The 14,801-nt window shown below is 41.7% G+C and overlaps 1 protein-coding gene across 1 annotated transcript in view; it reads left to right on the top strand.

Moving 5' to 3' along the window:
- Positions 1-14,801, top strand: part of RNPEP (arginyl aminopeptidase) — a 43,060-nt gene that overhangs the window by 22,006 nt on the left and 6,253 nt on the right. Inside the window, exons 3-8 of the mRNA XM_068266128.1 lie at positions 283-428; positions 1,122-1,238; positions 4,854-5,089; positions 5,378-5,491; positions 10,670-10,782; positions 12,832-12,940. Coding sequence (XP_068122229.1) covers positions 283-428; positions 1,122-1,238; positions 4,854-5,089; positions 5,378-5,491; positions 10,670-10,782; positions 12,832-12,940 — 835 coding nt within the window. The remainder of the gene's footprint in view (positions 1-282; positions 429-1,121; positions 1,239-4,853; positions 5,090-5,377; positions 5,492-10,669; positions 10,783-12,831; positions 12,941-14,801) is intronic.

Raw genomic sequence — 14,801 nt, 5'->3', positions numbered from 1 at the left:
CTCTTGCTTTCGTGTTACATCGGGCATTTCCAGCGGATTGCACCATGCTAGGTATGAAATGCCCCATAGACTTTCATTGGTGTACCGTTAACCTGCGCCAAAACGGGGTAAAGCAACGCGGCAGTGTGAAAGGGGCCTTAAATTTAAAAAAAAAAAAAAATATATATATATATATATATATATATTTTTTTTTTTTTTTTTTATTTACTTATTTATTTTTCTTCTGGGAGTTACTTTACCCTTAGATTTTTTTTTTTTCTCTTTGTGTGTGTCTATTTTAAGGTCCCTGAGGGTTTCACAGCAATTATGAGTGCTGACATCTGGGAGAAAAAAGGAGACACGTTTATGTTCAAAATGACAAAGGCCATTCCTTCCTATCTTGTGGCTCTGGTCGTTGGAGATATTGTGTGTGCTGAAGTGGGGCCAAGGTATGCAGTGAGGAGACCTTACCAGAGCGTACTTAAGGTAGCCATACACTGGTCGATTTGCCATTAGATCGACCAGCTGACAGATCCCTATCTGATCGAATCTGATCAGAGAGGGATCGTATGGCTGCCTTTACTGCAAACAGATTGTGAATCGATTTCAGCCTGAAACCGATCACAATCTGTGGAGCCGCCGCTGCCGCCTGTTCCCCCCCCCGCGCATACATTACCTGACGCTGGCTCCCGGGCATCTCCTCCGCATCTTCTCCACGCTGCACCCGCTCCATCCCGGCGCTGACCAGGAAGTTCAAATAGAGCACCCTCTATTTGAACTTCCTGGTCACTGCAGTGACAGGAAGCGCCGGGATGGAGCGGGTGCAGCGCGGAGAAGATGCGGAGAAGACGCCCGGGAGCCAGCATCAGGTAATGTATACCTGATCGGATTGGCCGCCGCTAGCGACGCGCTCCCTACCCGCGGGCGATCGAGGGTAATTTCCCGCACGGCGCGATCGACGGACCGATCCGATTTCGGGAGGAAATCGGATCGGCGGGTGCGTTTAGCGCGAACGATTGGCAGCAGATTCGATCTCAGGATCGAATCTGCTGTCGAAATGGCCGCGAATCGGGCCAGTGTATGGCCACCTTTACACTCTCTTACTGACACTGCTACAACAAAGATTTCTGCTATCTTCTTAGGAGCAGAGTTTGGGCAGAGCCATGCTTGATTGAAGCTGCGAAAAAAGAATATGATGGTGTTATAGAAGAGTTCCTAACTGTAGGCGAGAAACTGTTTGGGCCATATGTATGGGGCAGGTAAGTATCTGCAGTTTTCATCCTACTAATATATGTATGGTTTATTTTATAAGGCCTTGCTCTACACTGTATGCATTTTCCTCCATTTCATTATGCGTTGGTATATGCATTTTTGAATGTGTGCTTTTATGTCATTGTTAGTTCCTGTGTATCAGAAATGGGCTTCCCTTGCCCCTATTGGGTCCTTCCAAGGGACTCCCTCTCAGCCACCCTTGCCATTTTGTAACATAAGAGCCCTGTTAGCTGCGAGTTTCCAGGATACCTATAGGATCTTCACAGCTACCTTAGTGGTCATGGGACGCCCGAAGTTCCCTCAGTACTTCGCCCCATAGGCAATTCCCTACTTTATCACTTTGCCAGTCTCCCACAACATGGACAAATGGTTGGACTTATGGGAGACAAGTTGTAAGTGGAATTTTCTGTTAATGGGTAACAAAACTCTATCACAAACACAGCCATTTAACACTAATCTTATATTGCAAAAGAAAACCTTTTTTATGTACTATTGAATAGTACATACTTTTTGAATAGAACCTCTTCAGTGTATACATAAAAATATATATATATATATATTCTTCTTTCTCTTACCTTCTTTTGAAACTGTCCATGTTGAATGTATGGTAATGTAAAATTAAATACTAACCATTGCATTATTTTAACTAAACAAAACCTAGTGTAATCTAGACGTAAGCATTATGGTTGCATCATCCAAATTAACTTGGTTCTGTTCGCATCTTTGCACTGGGAATGACTTGTGCCATACATTTGTGGGTGCCCCTGCACCATCAATTTCTCTGTAAAGGAAGCCGTTTTTTTTTTTTTTTTTTTTTTTTTTTTTATCTTTGCATGTGGTTTTTCACATTAATGTGCAAATTTCTGTGCGCCTTTTTTTTTTTTTTTTTTTTTTTTTTTTTTTTTCCTTTCCCCAGAACCCCCCACCACACACACACCTTCTTCATGCATGTGAAAATGCGAATTTATAGCCAAAGTGAGATTCTCCATTGATTTTCCTTAGATGTGTGGTGAATGCTTTTGTGCACTTTTTTTTTTTGTTTTTTGTTTTGTGAACCCTGGCTTGGGCCATACTTTATTTCAAAAACCATAAAGATGAGCGCTTGCTCACGTGCGCTCGGATACACACGTGAGCAAGCGCTGCAGAGCACGAAACGGCTGCTGTGCAAATCCTCTTTCCCTGGTCACCACGTCCCTCCACGCAAGTCTTACTGGATGCACTTATGATTGTACTGATGCAAGACTTCTGACAGGTTTGATGTAACGCTTTTGCTCATCACCATATGTCATTTGGCTGCATGCTGTAAATAAATGCTGACAACAGGACAGTGCCCGGTCTACTCATCTTCATGTTTTTTTTTGTACTACTTGGAACTTTGTTCCGTGTGTCAATCACCGTGAGCATGTCACTGTGCATATAGAGCTGCAGCCAGAAGTGAGGACTTGTGAGTGACACAATACAGGTCCTTCTCAAAAAATTTGCATATTGTGATAAAGTTCATTATTTTCTGTAATGTACTGATAAACATTAGACTTTCATATATTTAAGATTCATTACACACAACTGAAGTAGTTCAAGCCTTTTATTGTTTTAATATTGATGATTTTGGCATACAGCTCATGAAAACCCAAAATTTCTATCTCAAAAAATTAGCATATATGAAAAGGTTCTCTAAATGAGCTATTAACCTAATCATCTGAATCAACTAATTAACTCTAAACACCTGCAAAAGATTCCTGAGGCTTTTAAAAACTCCCAGCCTGGTTCATTACTCAAAACCGCAATTATGGGTAAGACTGCCGACCTGACTGCTGTCCAGAAGGCCATCATTGACACCCTCAAGCAAGAGGGTAAGACACAGAAAGAAATTTCTGAACGAATAGGCTGTTTCCAGAGTGCTGTATCATGGCAACTCAGTGGGAAGTCTGTGGGAAGGAAAAAGTGTGGCAGAAAACGCTGCACAACAAGAGGTGACCGGACTCTGAGGAAGATTGTGGAGAAGGACCGATTCCAGAATTTGGGGGACCTGCGGAAGCAGTGGACTAAGTCTGGAGTAGAAACATCCAGAGCCACGGTGTACAGGCGTGTGCAGGAAATGGGCTACATGTGCCACATTCCCCAGGTCAAGCCACTTTTGAACCAGAAATAGCAGCAGAAGCGACTGACCTGGGCTACAGGGAAGCAGCACTAGCTCAGTGGTCCAAAATCCTTTTTTTTGGATGAAAGCAACTTTTGCATTTCATTCAGAAATCCAAGGTGCCAGAGTCTGGAGGAAGACTGGGGAGAGGGAACTGCCAAAATGCCTGAAGTCCAGTGTCAAGAGTACCCACAGCTGCTGGTGTTGGTCCACTGTGCTTTATCAAGGGCAGGGTCAATGCAGCTAGCTATCAGATTTTGGAGCACTTCATGCTTCCATCTGCTGAAAAGCTTTATGGAGATGAAGATTTCGTTTTTCAGCACGACCTGGCACCTGCTCACAGTGCCAAAACCACTGGTAAATGGTTTACTGACCATGGTATTACTGTGCTCAATTGGCCTGCCAACTCTCCTGACCTGAACCCCATAGAGAATCTGTGGGATATTGTGAATAGAAAGTTAAGAGACGCAAGACCCAACACTCAGGATGAGTTTAAGGCCGCTATCGAAGCATCCTGGGCCTCCATAACACCTGAGCAGTGCCACAGGCTGATTGCCTCCATGCCACGCCGCATTGAAGCAGTCATTTTTGCAAAAGGATTCCCGACCAAGTATTGAGTGCATAACTAAACATAATTATTTGAAGGTTGACTTTTTTTTTGTTTTAAAAACACGTTTCTTTTATTGGTCGGATGAAATATGCAAATTTTTTGAGATAGGAATTTGGGGTTTTCATGAGCTGTATGCCAAAATCATCAATATTAAAACAATAAAAGGCTTGAACTACTTCAGTTGTGTGTAATGAATCTAAAATATATAGACAGTCTGTTTATCAGTACATTGCAGAAAATGAACTTTATCACAATATGCTAATTTTTTTGAGAAGGACCTGTACATGTTTTCTGTAGGTGGTTTTTGTCCTCTCTTTTTTCCAGGTGCCCAGCACCACCTTTTCCTCCCATTTTTCCCGAGCCCTATTTTATTTCCACAGACACAAAACTTGCAGCATTTCTCCGCATGCGATTCGGACGGGGAAACGCAGCCTATTGAAATCAATGGGCTACTGGCCGATTTTGACCAGGGGGGGAAAAAGCCGAACTGCATGCTGCATAATTTCTGGTCCTGTTCATGATTCCCTATAGCCATGTATGGCACTGCCTGCACACACTGAAACAAGTGGTGGTACGCGGTTCAGAGACGCATACCAGGCACATGTGGAAACGGGTCCTACCTGTTCGGTTTCCATTCTCTCTTTAAACTATCATAACCAACACATTTCCTTATTTGCTAGCCTATCCTTGCAGATCTTACATATGTACTTGCCCCTGACCGTTGTAGAACTATGACTGCTTGTACCTCCTCTGTGGTGCCACTTGCAGTTATACCATTTAGCTACCTCTGCTAATAAACATACATACGGTAAATGAACTGTGAAGCGTGGCTGACCTAACAATCTGAATTTTCAGGTATGATGTTGTGTTCATGCCGCCGTCGTTTCCATTTGGAGGCATGGAGAACCCCTGCATTACGTTTGTCACCCCCTGTCTGCTGGCTGGTGATCGTTCTCTGGCTGATGTCATTATTCATGAAATATCTCACAGCTGGTTTGGAAACCTGGTGACCAATGCTAACTGGGGAGAGTTTTGGCTAAATGAAGGCTTCACAATGTATGCTCAACGGAGGATAAGCACCGAGTTGAATGGTAAACCTTTTAAAGTGGTATTGTTTTTATATATATATATATATATATATATATATATATATATATATATATATATATATATATATATATATATATATATATATATATATATATATATATATATATATATATATATATATATATATATATATATATATTCTATCTAAGAAGTAAATATACTGCTTTTCTGCAATTGACAGGGTTTGTTTTTTATCTGCCCCAGAATTATGTTAGAATACAGTGATTTATGGTTCTCTTAAGTATATCATTGTTTAATCCTGATTGCAGGCGCTGCATACACCTGTCTGGAAGCAGCCACGGGAAGGGCCTTACTTCGTCAGCATATGGATGCGACAGGAGAAGACCATCCATTAAACAAGCTAAGAGTCAAGATTGAACCTGGTGTGTAGCACTGATTTATTTATTGGGGTATATGCATATTAGCCTTGGTGACCCGTGAGCTGATTCAACACATTGAGGAAAGAACCAAGAAAGGTTAGATAAACTGGGTTTTTTTAGTCTAGAGAAAAGACGCCTTGGAGGGGATCTAATTAACATGTATAAATACATCAGAGGGCAATATAAAAGCCTGGCGGATGAGCTTTGTCCCTAGGCCTTCTCAAAGAACTAGAGGACATGATCTGCACATGGAGGAAAAAACGTTTAAGCCATTTATTTAGGAAAGGGTTCTTTACAGTAAGAGTGATTAAGATGTGGAATGCATTGCCACAGAAAGTAGTTATGGCAAATTCTATACCTGCATTTAAAGGGTGCTTAGATGCTTTCCTTGCTTTGAAAGACATCCATGGCTACAATTAGGTAATGCCCAATGATGTTGATCCAGGGATTTTATCTGATTGCCTTCTGGAGTAGGGAAGGAATTTTTCCCTTTTGGGGCTAATTGGACCATGCCTTGTAAGGGTTTTTCGCCTTCCTCTGGATCAACAGGGATATGTGAGGGAGCAGGCTGGTGTGGTACTTTGTTCTCTGGTTGAACTCGGGGACGTATGTCTTTCAACCCAAATAACTATGTAACTTCATCAGAAGAGCATTAACCTCTCCTCTGCCAAACGCTAACCTCCCCTCTCCAATGCTTAAAGCGGATCCGAGGTGAAAAACTAACTATAACAAGTAACTTGTCTCTATAGCTTATCTAAAATTTAGATAGTTTGCACAACAAATCTAGCTGCAAACAGCTTCAACAGTTTATGGTTATTTATTCCTGTGATACAATGACAGCAGCCATGTTCTGCTTGTCGCATTACACAGGCAAGCTGATAGCATCTCCAGCTCTCAGCTCAATCCCCTCTCCTCCTCCCCTCTGCCTCTGAAATCTATGGCTAGTAACACCTCCTGCCCAGACTGAGTTCTCATAAGCCCTTACTACATTGCTCTAAGAGTGCCAAGGCACAAAAGGAGCTGTGGGCGAGACTTGTTTAGTTTATAGGGAATTTGAGTATTAAAACAAAAAAAAGTATTTGGCTTGAGGAATGCCCTATAAACTATATGAAAGGAACACAACTATGCAATGAGTAGTAAAAGTTTTTATCTTGAATCCACGTTAAAGGAAATCTTAAATTTAAAAACAAAATGCGTTTAACTTGCCCCCTGAAGTCATCCTGTTTCACACTGTTCTTCTGAGTCCCTCCGGGCCAGCAGTGGCGACTGCGTTGCCTTTACTGTATCAGACAGCGTAAAGCATAACAAGCATGGAGCAAAGCTAGCAGTGCAGGCTATACTTATATTTCCAAGTCCAGTGGTGGCATGTTAGTATAACCGTGTATAAAGGCTCAAGTCCCATATAAATCAATGTAGCTTGTCACAAGCCATTAAACAAAAAGTGGCAACAAAAAATAGTGTTGTAGAGTAAGGCCTGGTGCACACCAAAAACCGCTAGCAGATCCGCAAAATGCTAGCAGATTTTGAAACGCCTTTTCTTATTTTTCTATGGCGTTTTGCGGATTTCAGTATAGTACATTTTATATATTGTTACAGTAAAGCTGTTACTAAACAGCTTCTGTAACAAAAACGCCGGCAAAACCGCTCTGAACAGGCGTTTTTCAGAGCGGTTTGCGTTTTTCCTATACTTAACATTGAGGCAGAAACGCATCCGAAATCCAAAAAATGCCTCACTCCGGCATTTTTCGTTTCTGCAAAACGCCTCCCGCTCTGGTGTGCACCACCCCATTGAGATACATTGACCAAGCGGATCCGCAGCCGCAAGCGGCTGCAGAAACGCTGAAAAAGCCGCTCGGTGTGCACCAGCCCTAATTTAGGAGCTGGAATTTTTGGAGAAGGCTGCAGTGTGCACTACCACACAGACAAACAAGGCCGAAGCTATATCTTAAAGTGTACCTGAGATGAAAAGAGAACAAAAAGATTCATACATACCTGGGGCTTTCTCCAGCCCTCTTTGGCCTGATCGCTCCCTCTGTGCCGTCCTCCGCCTCCTAGATCTTCCGTAAGGGCTCCAGGTATCTTCGGCCAGTTGGCGCAGTGCAGCTGTGTGCGCTCTCCGGTTTTGCCCGCGTTCAGGAGAGTTCTGCACCCGCACAGGTGCAGAAAGCTGGCGGGTGGGCCGTTCATATACGGTAAGCCCCAACTGGCCGGAAATAACGATAGCTTCTATGGAAGATCCAGGAGGCGGAGGATGGCGCAGAAGTGATCAGGCCAAATGGGGCTAGAGGAAGACCCAAGTATGTACAGTGGAGGAAATATGTATTTGACCCCTCACTGATTTTGTAAGTTTGTCCAATGATGAAGAAATGAAGTCTCAGAACAGTTTCATTTCAATGGTAGGTTTATTTTAACAGTGGCAGATAGCACATCAAAAGGAAAATCGAAAAAATAACCTTAAATAAAAGATAGCAACTGATTTGCATTTCATTGAGTGAAATAAGTTTTTGAACCCTCTAACAATAAAAGACTTAATACTTAGTGGAAAAACCCTTGTTTGCAAGCACAGAGGTCAAACGTTTCTTGTAATTGATGACCAAGTTTGCACACATTTTAGGAGGAATGTTGGTCCACTCCTCTTTGCAGATCATCTCTAAGGGCTGGAACCCACAAGAGCGGTTTTTTGAGCATTTTGGCAGCGCAGCGATACGCTAGTGTTTTGCCAAAACGCTCAGCTGATGTTAATGGATGGGGCAACTTCCACAGGAGCATTTGCGTTTCCCAGAAACGCAAACGCAGGACCTGCAGCATTTTGGGAGCATTAGCGCTTCAATGTAAAGTATTGAAACACTAGCAGAAACGCTCAGCAAAACCTAAACTGAGCGGTTTTGCTAGCGTTTTGCGGTTCAGCACACTGTAACAAAATTAAAAATAATTCACAGGACCAATCAGGATAAAAACGCGAAACGCAAAACGCTACACAACCGATGAGCAAAAAAATACTGTTGCAAAACGCGACCAAAAACGTGCATGAATCCGCTTGCAAACCGCTCAGACAAAACGCTAGCGGTTGCGTTTTGCGTTTGCTGTTTTCAGTGGGTTCCAGGCCTAAATCCCTAAGGTTTCGAGGCTGTCTCTGTGCAACTCTGAGCTTGAGCTCCCTCCATAGGTTTTCTATTGGATTAAGGTCCGGAGACTGACTAGGCCACTCCATGACCTTAATGTGCTTCTTCTTGAGCCACTCCTTTGTTGCCTTTGCTGTATGTTTTGGGTCATTGTCGTGCTGGAACACCCATCCACGACCCATTTTCAGTTTCCTGGCAGAGGGAAGGAGGTTGTCGTTCAGGATTTCACGGTACATGACTCCGTCCATTTTCCCGTTAATGTGATTAAGTTGTCCTGTGCCCTTAGCAGAAAAACACCCCCAAAGCAAAATGTTTCCACCCCCATGCTTGACGGTGGGGACGGGGTGTTTTGGGGGTCATAGGCAGCATTTTTCTTCCTCTAAACACAGTGAGTTGAGTTAATGCCAAAGAGCTTTATTTTGGTCTCATCAGACCACAGCACCTTCTCCCAGTCACTCACAGAATCATTCAGGTGTTCATTGGCAAACTTCAGACGGGCCTGCACATGTGCCTTCTTGAGCAGGGGGACCTTGTGAGCCCTGCAGGATTTTAATCCATTGCGGTGTAATGTGTTTCCAATGGTTTTCTTGGTGACGGTGGTCCCTGCTAATTTGAGGTCATTCACTAACTCCTCCCGTGTAGTTCTAGGATGCTTTTTCACCTTTCTCAATACCATTGACACCCCACGAGGTGAGATCTTGCGTGGAGCCCCAGAGCGAGGTCGATTGATGGTCATTTTGTGCTCCTTCCATTTTCGAACAATCGCACCAACAGTTGTCACCTTCTCTCCCAGCTTCTTGCTAATGGTTTTGTAGCCCATTCCAGCCTTGTGCAGGTCTACAATTTTGTCTCTGACATCCTTGGACAGCTCTTTGGTCTTTCCCATGTTGGAGAGTTTGGAGTCTGATTGATTGATTCTGTGGACAGGTGTCTTTTATACAGGTGACTAGTTAAGACAGGTGTCCTTTAATAAGGGTGACTAATTGAGTAGAAGTGTCTAACCACTCTGTGGGAGCCAGAAAACTTAATGGTTGGTAGGGGTTCAAAAACTTATTTCACTCAATGAAATGCAAATCAGTTGCTATCTTTTATTTAAGGTTATTTTTTCGATTTTCCTTTTGATGTGCTATCTGCCACTGTTAAAATAAACCTACCATTGAAATGATAATGTTCTGAGACTTTTCATTTCTTCGTCATTGGACAAACTTACAAAATCAGTGAGGGGTCAAATAATTATTTCCTCCACTGTATGATTTTTTTTTTTTTTTGTCTCAGGTACACTTTAAATATTCTACCCCAAAAAAGTTTTAGGGCCTTCTAAAAGAAAACTAAATCCAAAATGTGGTTATTTGCAAGTAAACTGAACCTTATATTTGCCTCTAAATTGTGTCTAGTCCAGTGCTGAATAAAGTGGAGCAGATGGGGCTCAGGTTAAAGCCGCTAAACCTCTAACCTCTAAAACACACACAAAAAAGATAAAATTAACCCTTGCACAAAGAAAGGGTCAACAAACTAATCTACTCCTAGACATTATGTATTGCACACATGCCCAATTTATATTCCTGTGGGGAGTCAGAAAGCCCACTCCACTCTATTCTTTCAAAAATTCAGTTCAGATCTTTATGCATGCAAGCTTACAGCCAGTTTCCACTAGTGTGGAATCGGCATTCTTTCCCTGCATGTTATTCAAGCAGGGAGACACTGACTATTCGGTCAATAGGCTTGCCATCCTAATCGCATGCCAGTGCAATGTGGACAGCTTGATGAAGTTTACCTCCGCATGCAACTGAATCTTTATAGCCATCTATGGCACGGATATAGTGATTTGGCTGCAGCTTTGCAACAGCACAGGTGCCACGTCCGATTTGGAATCGCGGCTCCCCAGTGGAAGTAGGCCCTTACTATATCACTGAAGCAGCAAAATGTAAATATTTTGGTGGAGTTTTTTTTTTTTTACTATACGCAATAGATTTACTGTAAAAGGACTGAGACCTTTTTTGTACTAGGTCTTTTTTTTTTTTCCTCATCACATAAGCCTAATTGTATTTTTTTCTTCTAGGAGTTAATCCAGATGACACCTATAATGAAACACCATACGAAAAGGGATTCTGTTTTGTGTCTTACCTTGCTCATCTTGTTGGAGATCAAAGCAAGTTTACTGCCTTCCTGCAGGTAAAGTTGATACCTTAAAGAGAAACTCCAACCTAGAATTGAACTTTATCCCAATCAGTAGCTGATACCCCTTTTACATGAGAAATATGCTTTTCACAAACACACCATCAGGGGGCGCTGTATGACTGATTTTGTGCTGAAACCCCTCCCACAAGAAGCTCTGAGTACCGCGGTACTTTTGGCAGTTTGTTACAATGTAACAAGGTTCGCAGACAGGAATTAGCTGATATAGCTGTCTCTAACAGCCAAAACAGCTAGGATCAGCTACATAAACTGCCTACAGTAAAAATGTCACCATGTAATAAATGTCAGAATGTAAATCGGGGAGAGGAAAGATTTTACAATGAGCAAACACTGACTAAATCATTTATACATAATTATGGTAAAAAATGAAGCACTTTTTTTTTACTACATTATTTTCACTGGAGTTCCTCTTTAAAGTAGTAGGATTAGCCATACTATGCCAGGGAAAAAACACATATATAAGTAGATAAATACTTGATCTACTTACATAACACATGTATTGTACTGTCCACAGTTTGATTTCAGTGAATGGTATATAGTAAATGAAGAGAATTCTGTTCCTGTTGGGGGTCATGTCTTTTGCCCACAGTTTAGGCTAAATCCTGATGTCATTTCTGCCCTTAACCTTTTTTTCTTTTCTCCTCCAATCGCTGAGTCACCTCAGCCTTGCTGGTAAACACAAGTGAGCAGGAGATAATGTTTCAGATAAAGCAGCTGTCAGGGAAATAAGGGAAGAGGAGAAATATATGCTAGATAAAAAGAACCCCCAGCATGCAACTGTTTGGTACTGACTACTAAAGGGACAGTGCTCCTTAGGTATGTGATAACTCCAAATCATAACAGCAGAAAAAGTTTTGAAAGCAGGATTAGCATCTTTATCACTTAATACACTCAGACAGGGGCGTAACTAGGCCCCACTGCCCCCCCCCCCCCCCCCTGCAGATTTTCAGAGCGGGCCCCCTCCCCCGTGCCCGCACGGGGCCGTTTTGTGGGGGCTGGAGGGTTGGTAGCATGAGGGGAAAGCCGTGGCCACAGTCGGCGGGGAGAGGGGAAATCTCCCCCCCCCCCCTTCCCCTGCAGGCCCTATTGTTACGCCAGTGCACTCAGACAAGTTTCTGTTAATTTGATTTTTATGGTGACAATCCCGCTTTAAAGGCTGTGTGATCTTTTTATAAGGCACTTTAGATCACAAAAATTAATTTAAGGTATTCTGCATGTTATATCTTCTGTGGGGAATGTACTTAGCACATTTTTAATGTTTTGAGTGTGTATGTATTAGACTTTCTGGCTATCTGTGCAGTGAAAGCAGAGTGAAATAATTGTGAAGACTGTAAATACTAGGTCATATACTTCCTGCAGGAGTTGCACAGGGCGGGGTGCGGCCATAGCAACACTATTGATCTCATTAACCTATAGGCAATTACGTCATATTAAGCTGCCCTAATTTGGCAGCCAAGAGACCATTATACCAGTTTGGATGATTGGCTAAAACTTTATGACCCTTCCCCCTCCATTATATTGATAAAGGATGTACAGCCCCATTAATGTTGTTTGCAGATAGTATTATCTGGTCTTCACCTCTGTCTTTGGTCATGTGCATGTTGGATGCTGGTCTATTTCCACTACATGCAGATTCTGGATGCAATAAAAACTAGGCATTCATTAGTCCGTTTTTCTGCTTCCAGAATCCGCGTGTAGTGGAAACTGACCCTTCCCTGAAGCTATATATCCCCTCCATACAGTATCCGGTACAAACCCAGTGGATGGGTAGGGTATAGTGTAGAGTAGTGGATAAAACGTTAATATGCAGATAGAGCTCTTGCACACAATGTGCATCGTGCGTGCAGTTTTGAGCCCATGTGTGAGATATTATAAATATATAGTATACACAATTTACATGTTCGTTTTAATTATAATTTAACAGACTGCTACTTCATACTAATGCATAAAATTGTAGGTTTTTTTTAGTTATCAGTTGAAACTAGTGCATTGATTTTTTTTTTTGATTTTTTATTTTTTTTTCAGGCATATGTTGACAAATTTAAGTTTCAGAGCATTACTGCTGACGAGGCCTTGGCATTTTATTTAGATTATTTCCCAGATCTTAAAGCAAAGCATGTTGAGAAGATCAAAGGTACGGCTAGGTCATTATTGGCAGTGCATCAATGGTTGGGGCTGATTTTTTTTTTTTTTTTTTTTTTTTTTTCAATCCAGGCTGGAAAAGACTTTCAATATAAGGAAACCACAAATGCAGATGACTCCTTACTTATTTACTATAAAATAAGAATGTTGCCGTAAGATTAGTCTATCTGGTGGTGTACTGTTGGGAAAAATAGAAAAAAAAGAGATCTAGATGCTGCTGTATATTTTGATGTTCAGTGATATCCAGCTCTTGCATATAATGCAGTGTCCCCCCCCCCCCTCCACCAGTTGCACTGTATTTACACTGAGATAGGGGTACACTAAGGCCTCATTTACACTGGAGTGCTTTACTAGCAATTTCAGCCTCTCTGTAAATCGCTAGCGATTGAAAAAGCTCTATGGCAATGCAGTTCAATGGTAGTGTTCACACTGTAGCAATCACCAGTGATGCGATTTGCTGAAATCTCAAACTTGCGTGCATTTTTGGAGTGATTGCATTTTAATGTTCAAGAATCACAAAATGCTATCACTCTAAAATCACTTTCCTGCACATTGGAAAATTGCTTTGTAAAAAGCTAGTTATTTATAATGTTTTTTTTTACGATTCTGTGTGAATGAGATTCCACTACAAGCATGCAAATTTGCATACTATTTTCTGGATGCATTATCGCATGCATATGTATCCTTTTTTTCCATGCGTAATCCCTCATTTTTTTTTTTCCGTTTTTTTGTTGTTGTTTGTTTGTTTTTGTTTTGTGTCTATATACATGCACGAAAACGCACACCAAAATGTGCAATGAACACAAATGCCATGCAGCATCTGAAATTTTTATTGCACTGCTTTCTATATTTTTTTTTCCTGCATGCAAATTATGGATACAGTGGAAACAGGCCCATTGAAATGCATTGCTATGTGAATCTGTGTGCAGAAAATGCACACACATTTGCATCTAGTGGAAATGGGCCCTTAGACCCCCGAAACTATTCAGTATTACAGATGTACTTCTGTTTGCAATAAACCTACATGGTTGACACATTGGAGTGTGTAAACGTATCCAGTTCGCACCCAATTGCTGTCACACTGATCCAATTTCTTCACATCAATGTGGCTGCTCAGATAAGCTCTTAAGCATGTTATCGTTGCAGTCATGGATGGACATATTCAGCCTAATGTATCCTGAATGAGGATATACAGTGCCACCCCACATAATGCTTCTTCATACCAGATCAATAAATTCAGTATTTGCATAGGATAAAACTGCTTATTCTATGTAACAGAACATTAATATTGCAGTCAGGGTCATCTGCTAGGAAAAGCATTTAGGCCCATGGTCCTATTATTGTCATGGAATACACCACACTAAGTTTTGTAGCTCCTCACTTCTGTGGACATTGGGCCAGGCTTCATCTGTGTCTGACTTGGTGGAGGCTTGTAGCCATAGAACCATTTCTTGTATCCTGCCCTCCCTGGGTTGGAAAGATGTTACACTATGGGATGGGTTTATATTAGAAGATATCCCCCCCCCCCCCTCAAAAATAAATTCAAGTAACCCTGGATGAAAACTCAATTTAATGTATACATAAAAGGCTATACAATTATAGACTACATAGAAACATTAAGCAAAAGATAAACATGCAATCCTCACATCCTTTAAAGTACACCTGAACAGAGAGGGATATGGTGCCATATTGATTTCCTTTTCATCAATACCAGTTGCCTGGTAGTCCTGCTCATCTCTTTGGTTGCAGTCATGTCTGAATCTCACTCCCGAAACAAGCAAGTGGCTAATCCAGTCAGATTTCAGTCAGATCAGCTAATCTGCATGGTTATTCAGGGTGTGTAGCTAAAAGTA

Source organism: Hyperolius riggenbachi, chromosome 2, assembly GCF_040937935.1.
Source record: "Hyperolius riggenbachi isolate aHypRig1 chromosome 2, aHypRig1.pri, whole genome shotgun sequence".
Taxonomy (NCBI): Eukaryota; Metazoa; Chordata; class Amphibia; order Anura; family Hyperoliidae; genus Hyperolius; species Hyperolius riggenbachi.
The sequence above is the reverse complement of the archived record's forward strand: the minus strand, read 5'-3'. Positions and strand labels throughout refer to the sequence as shown.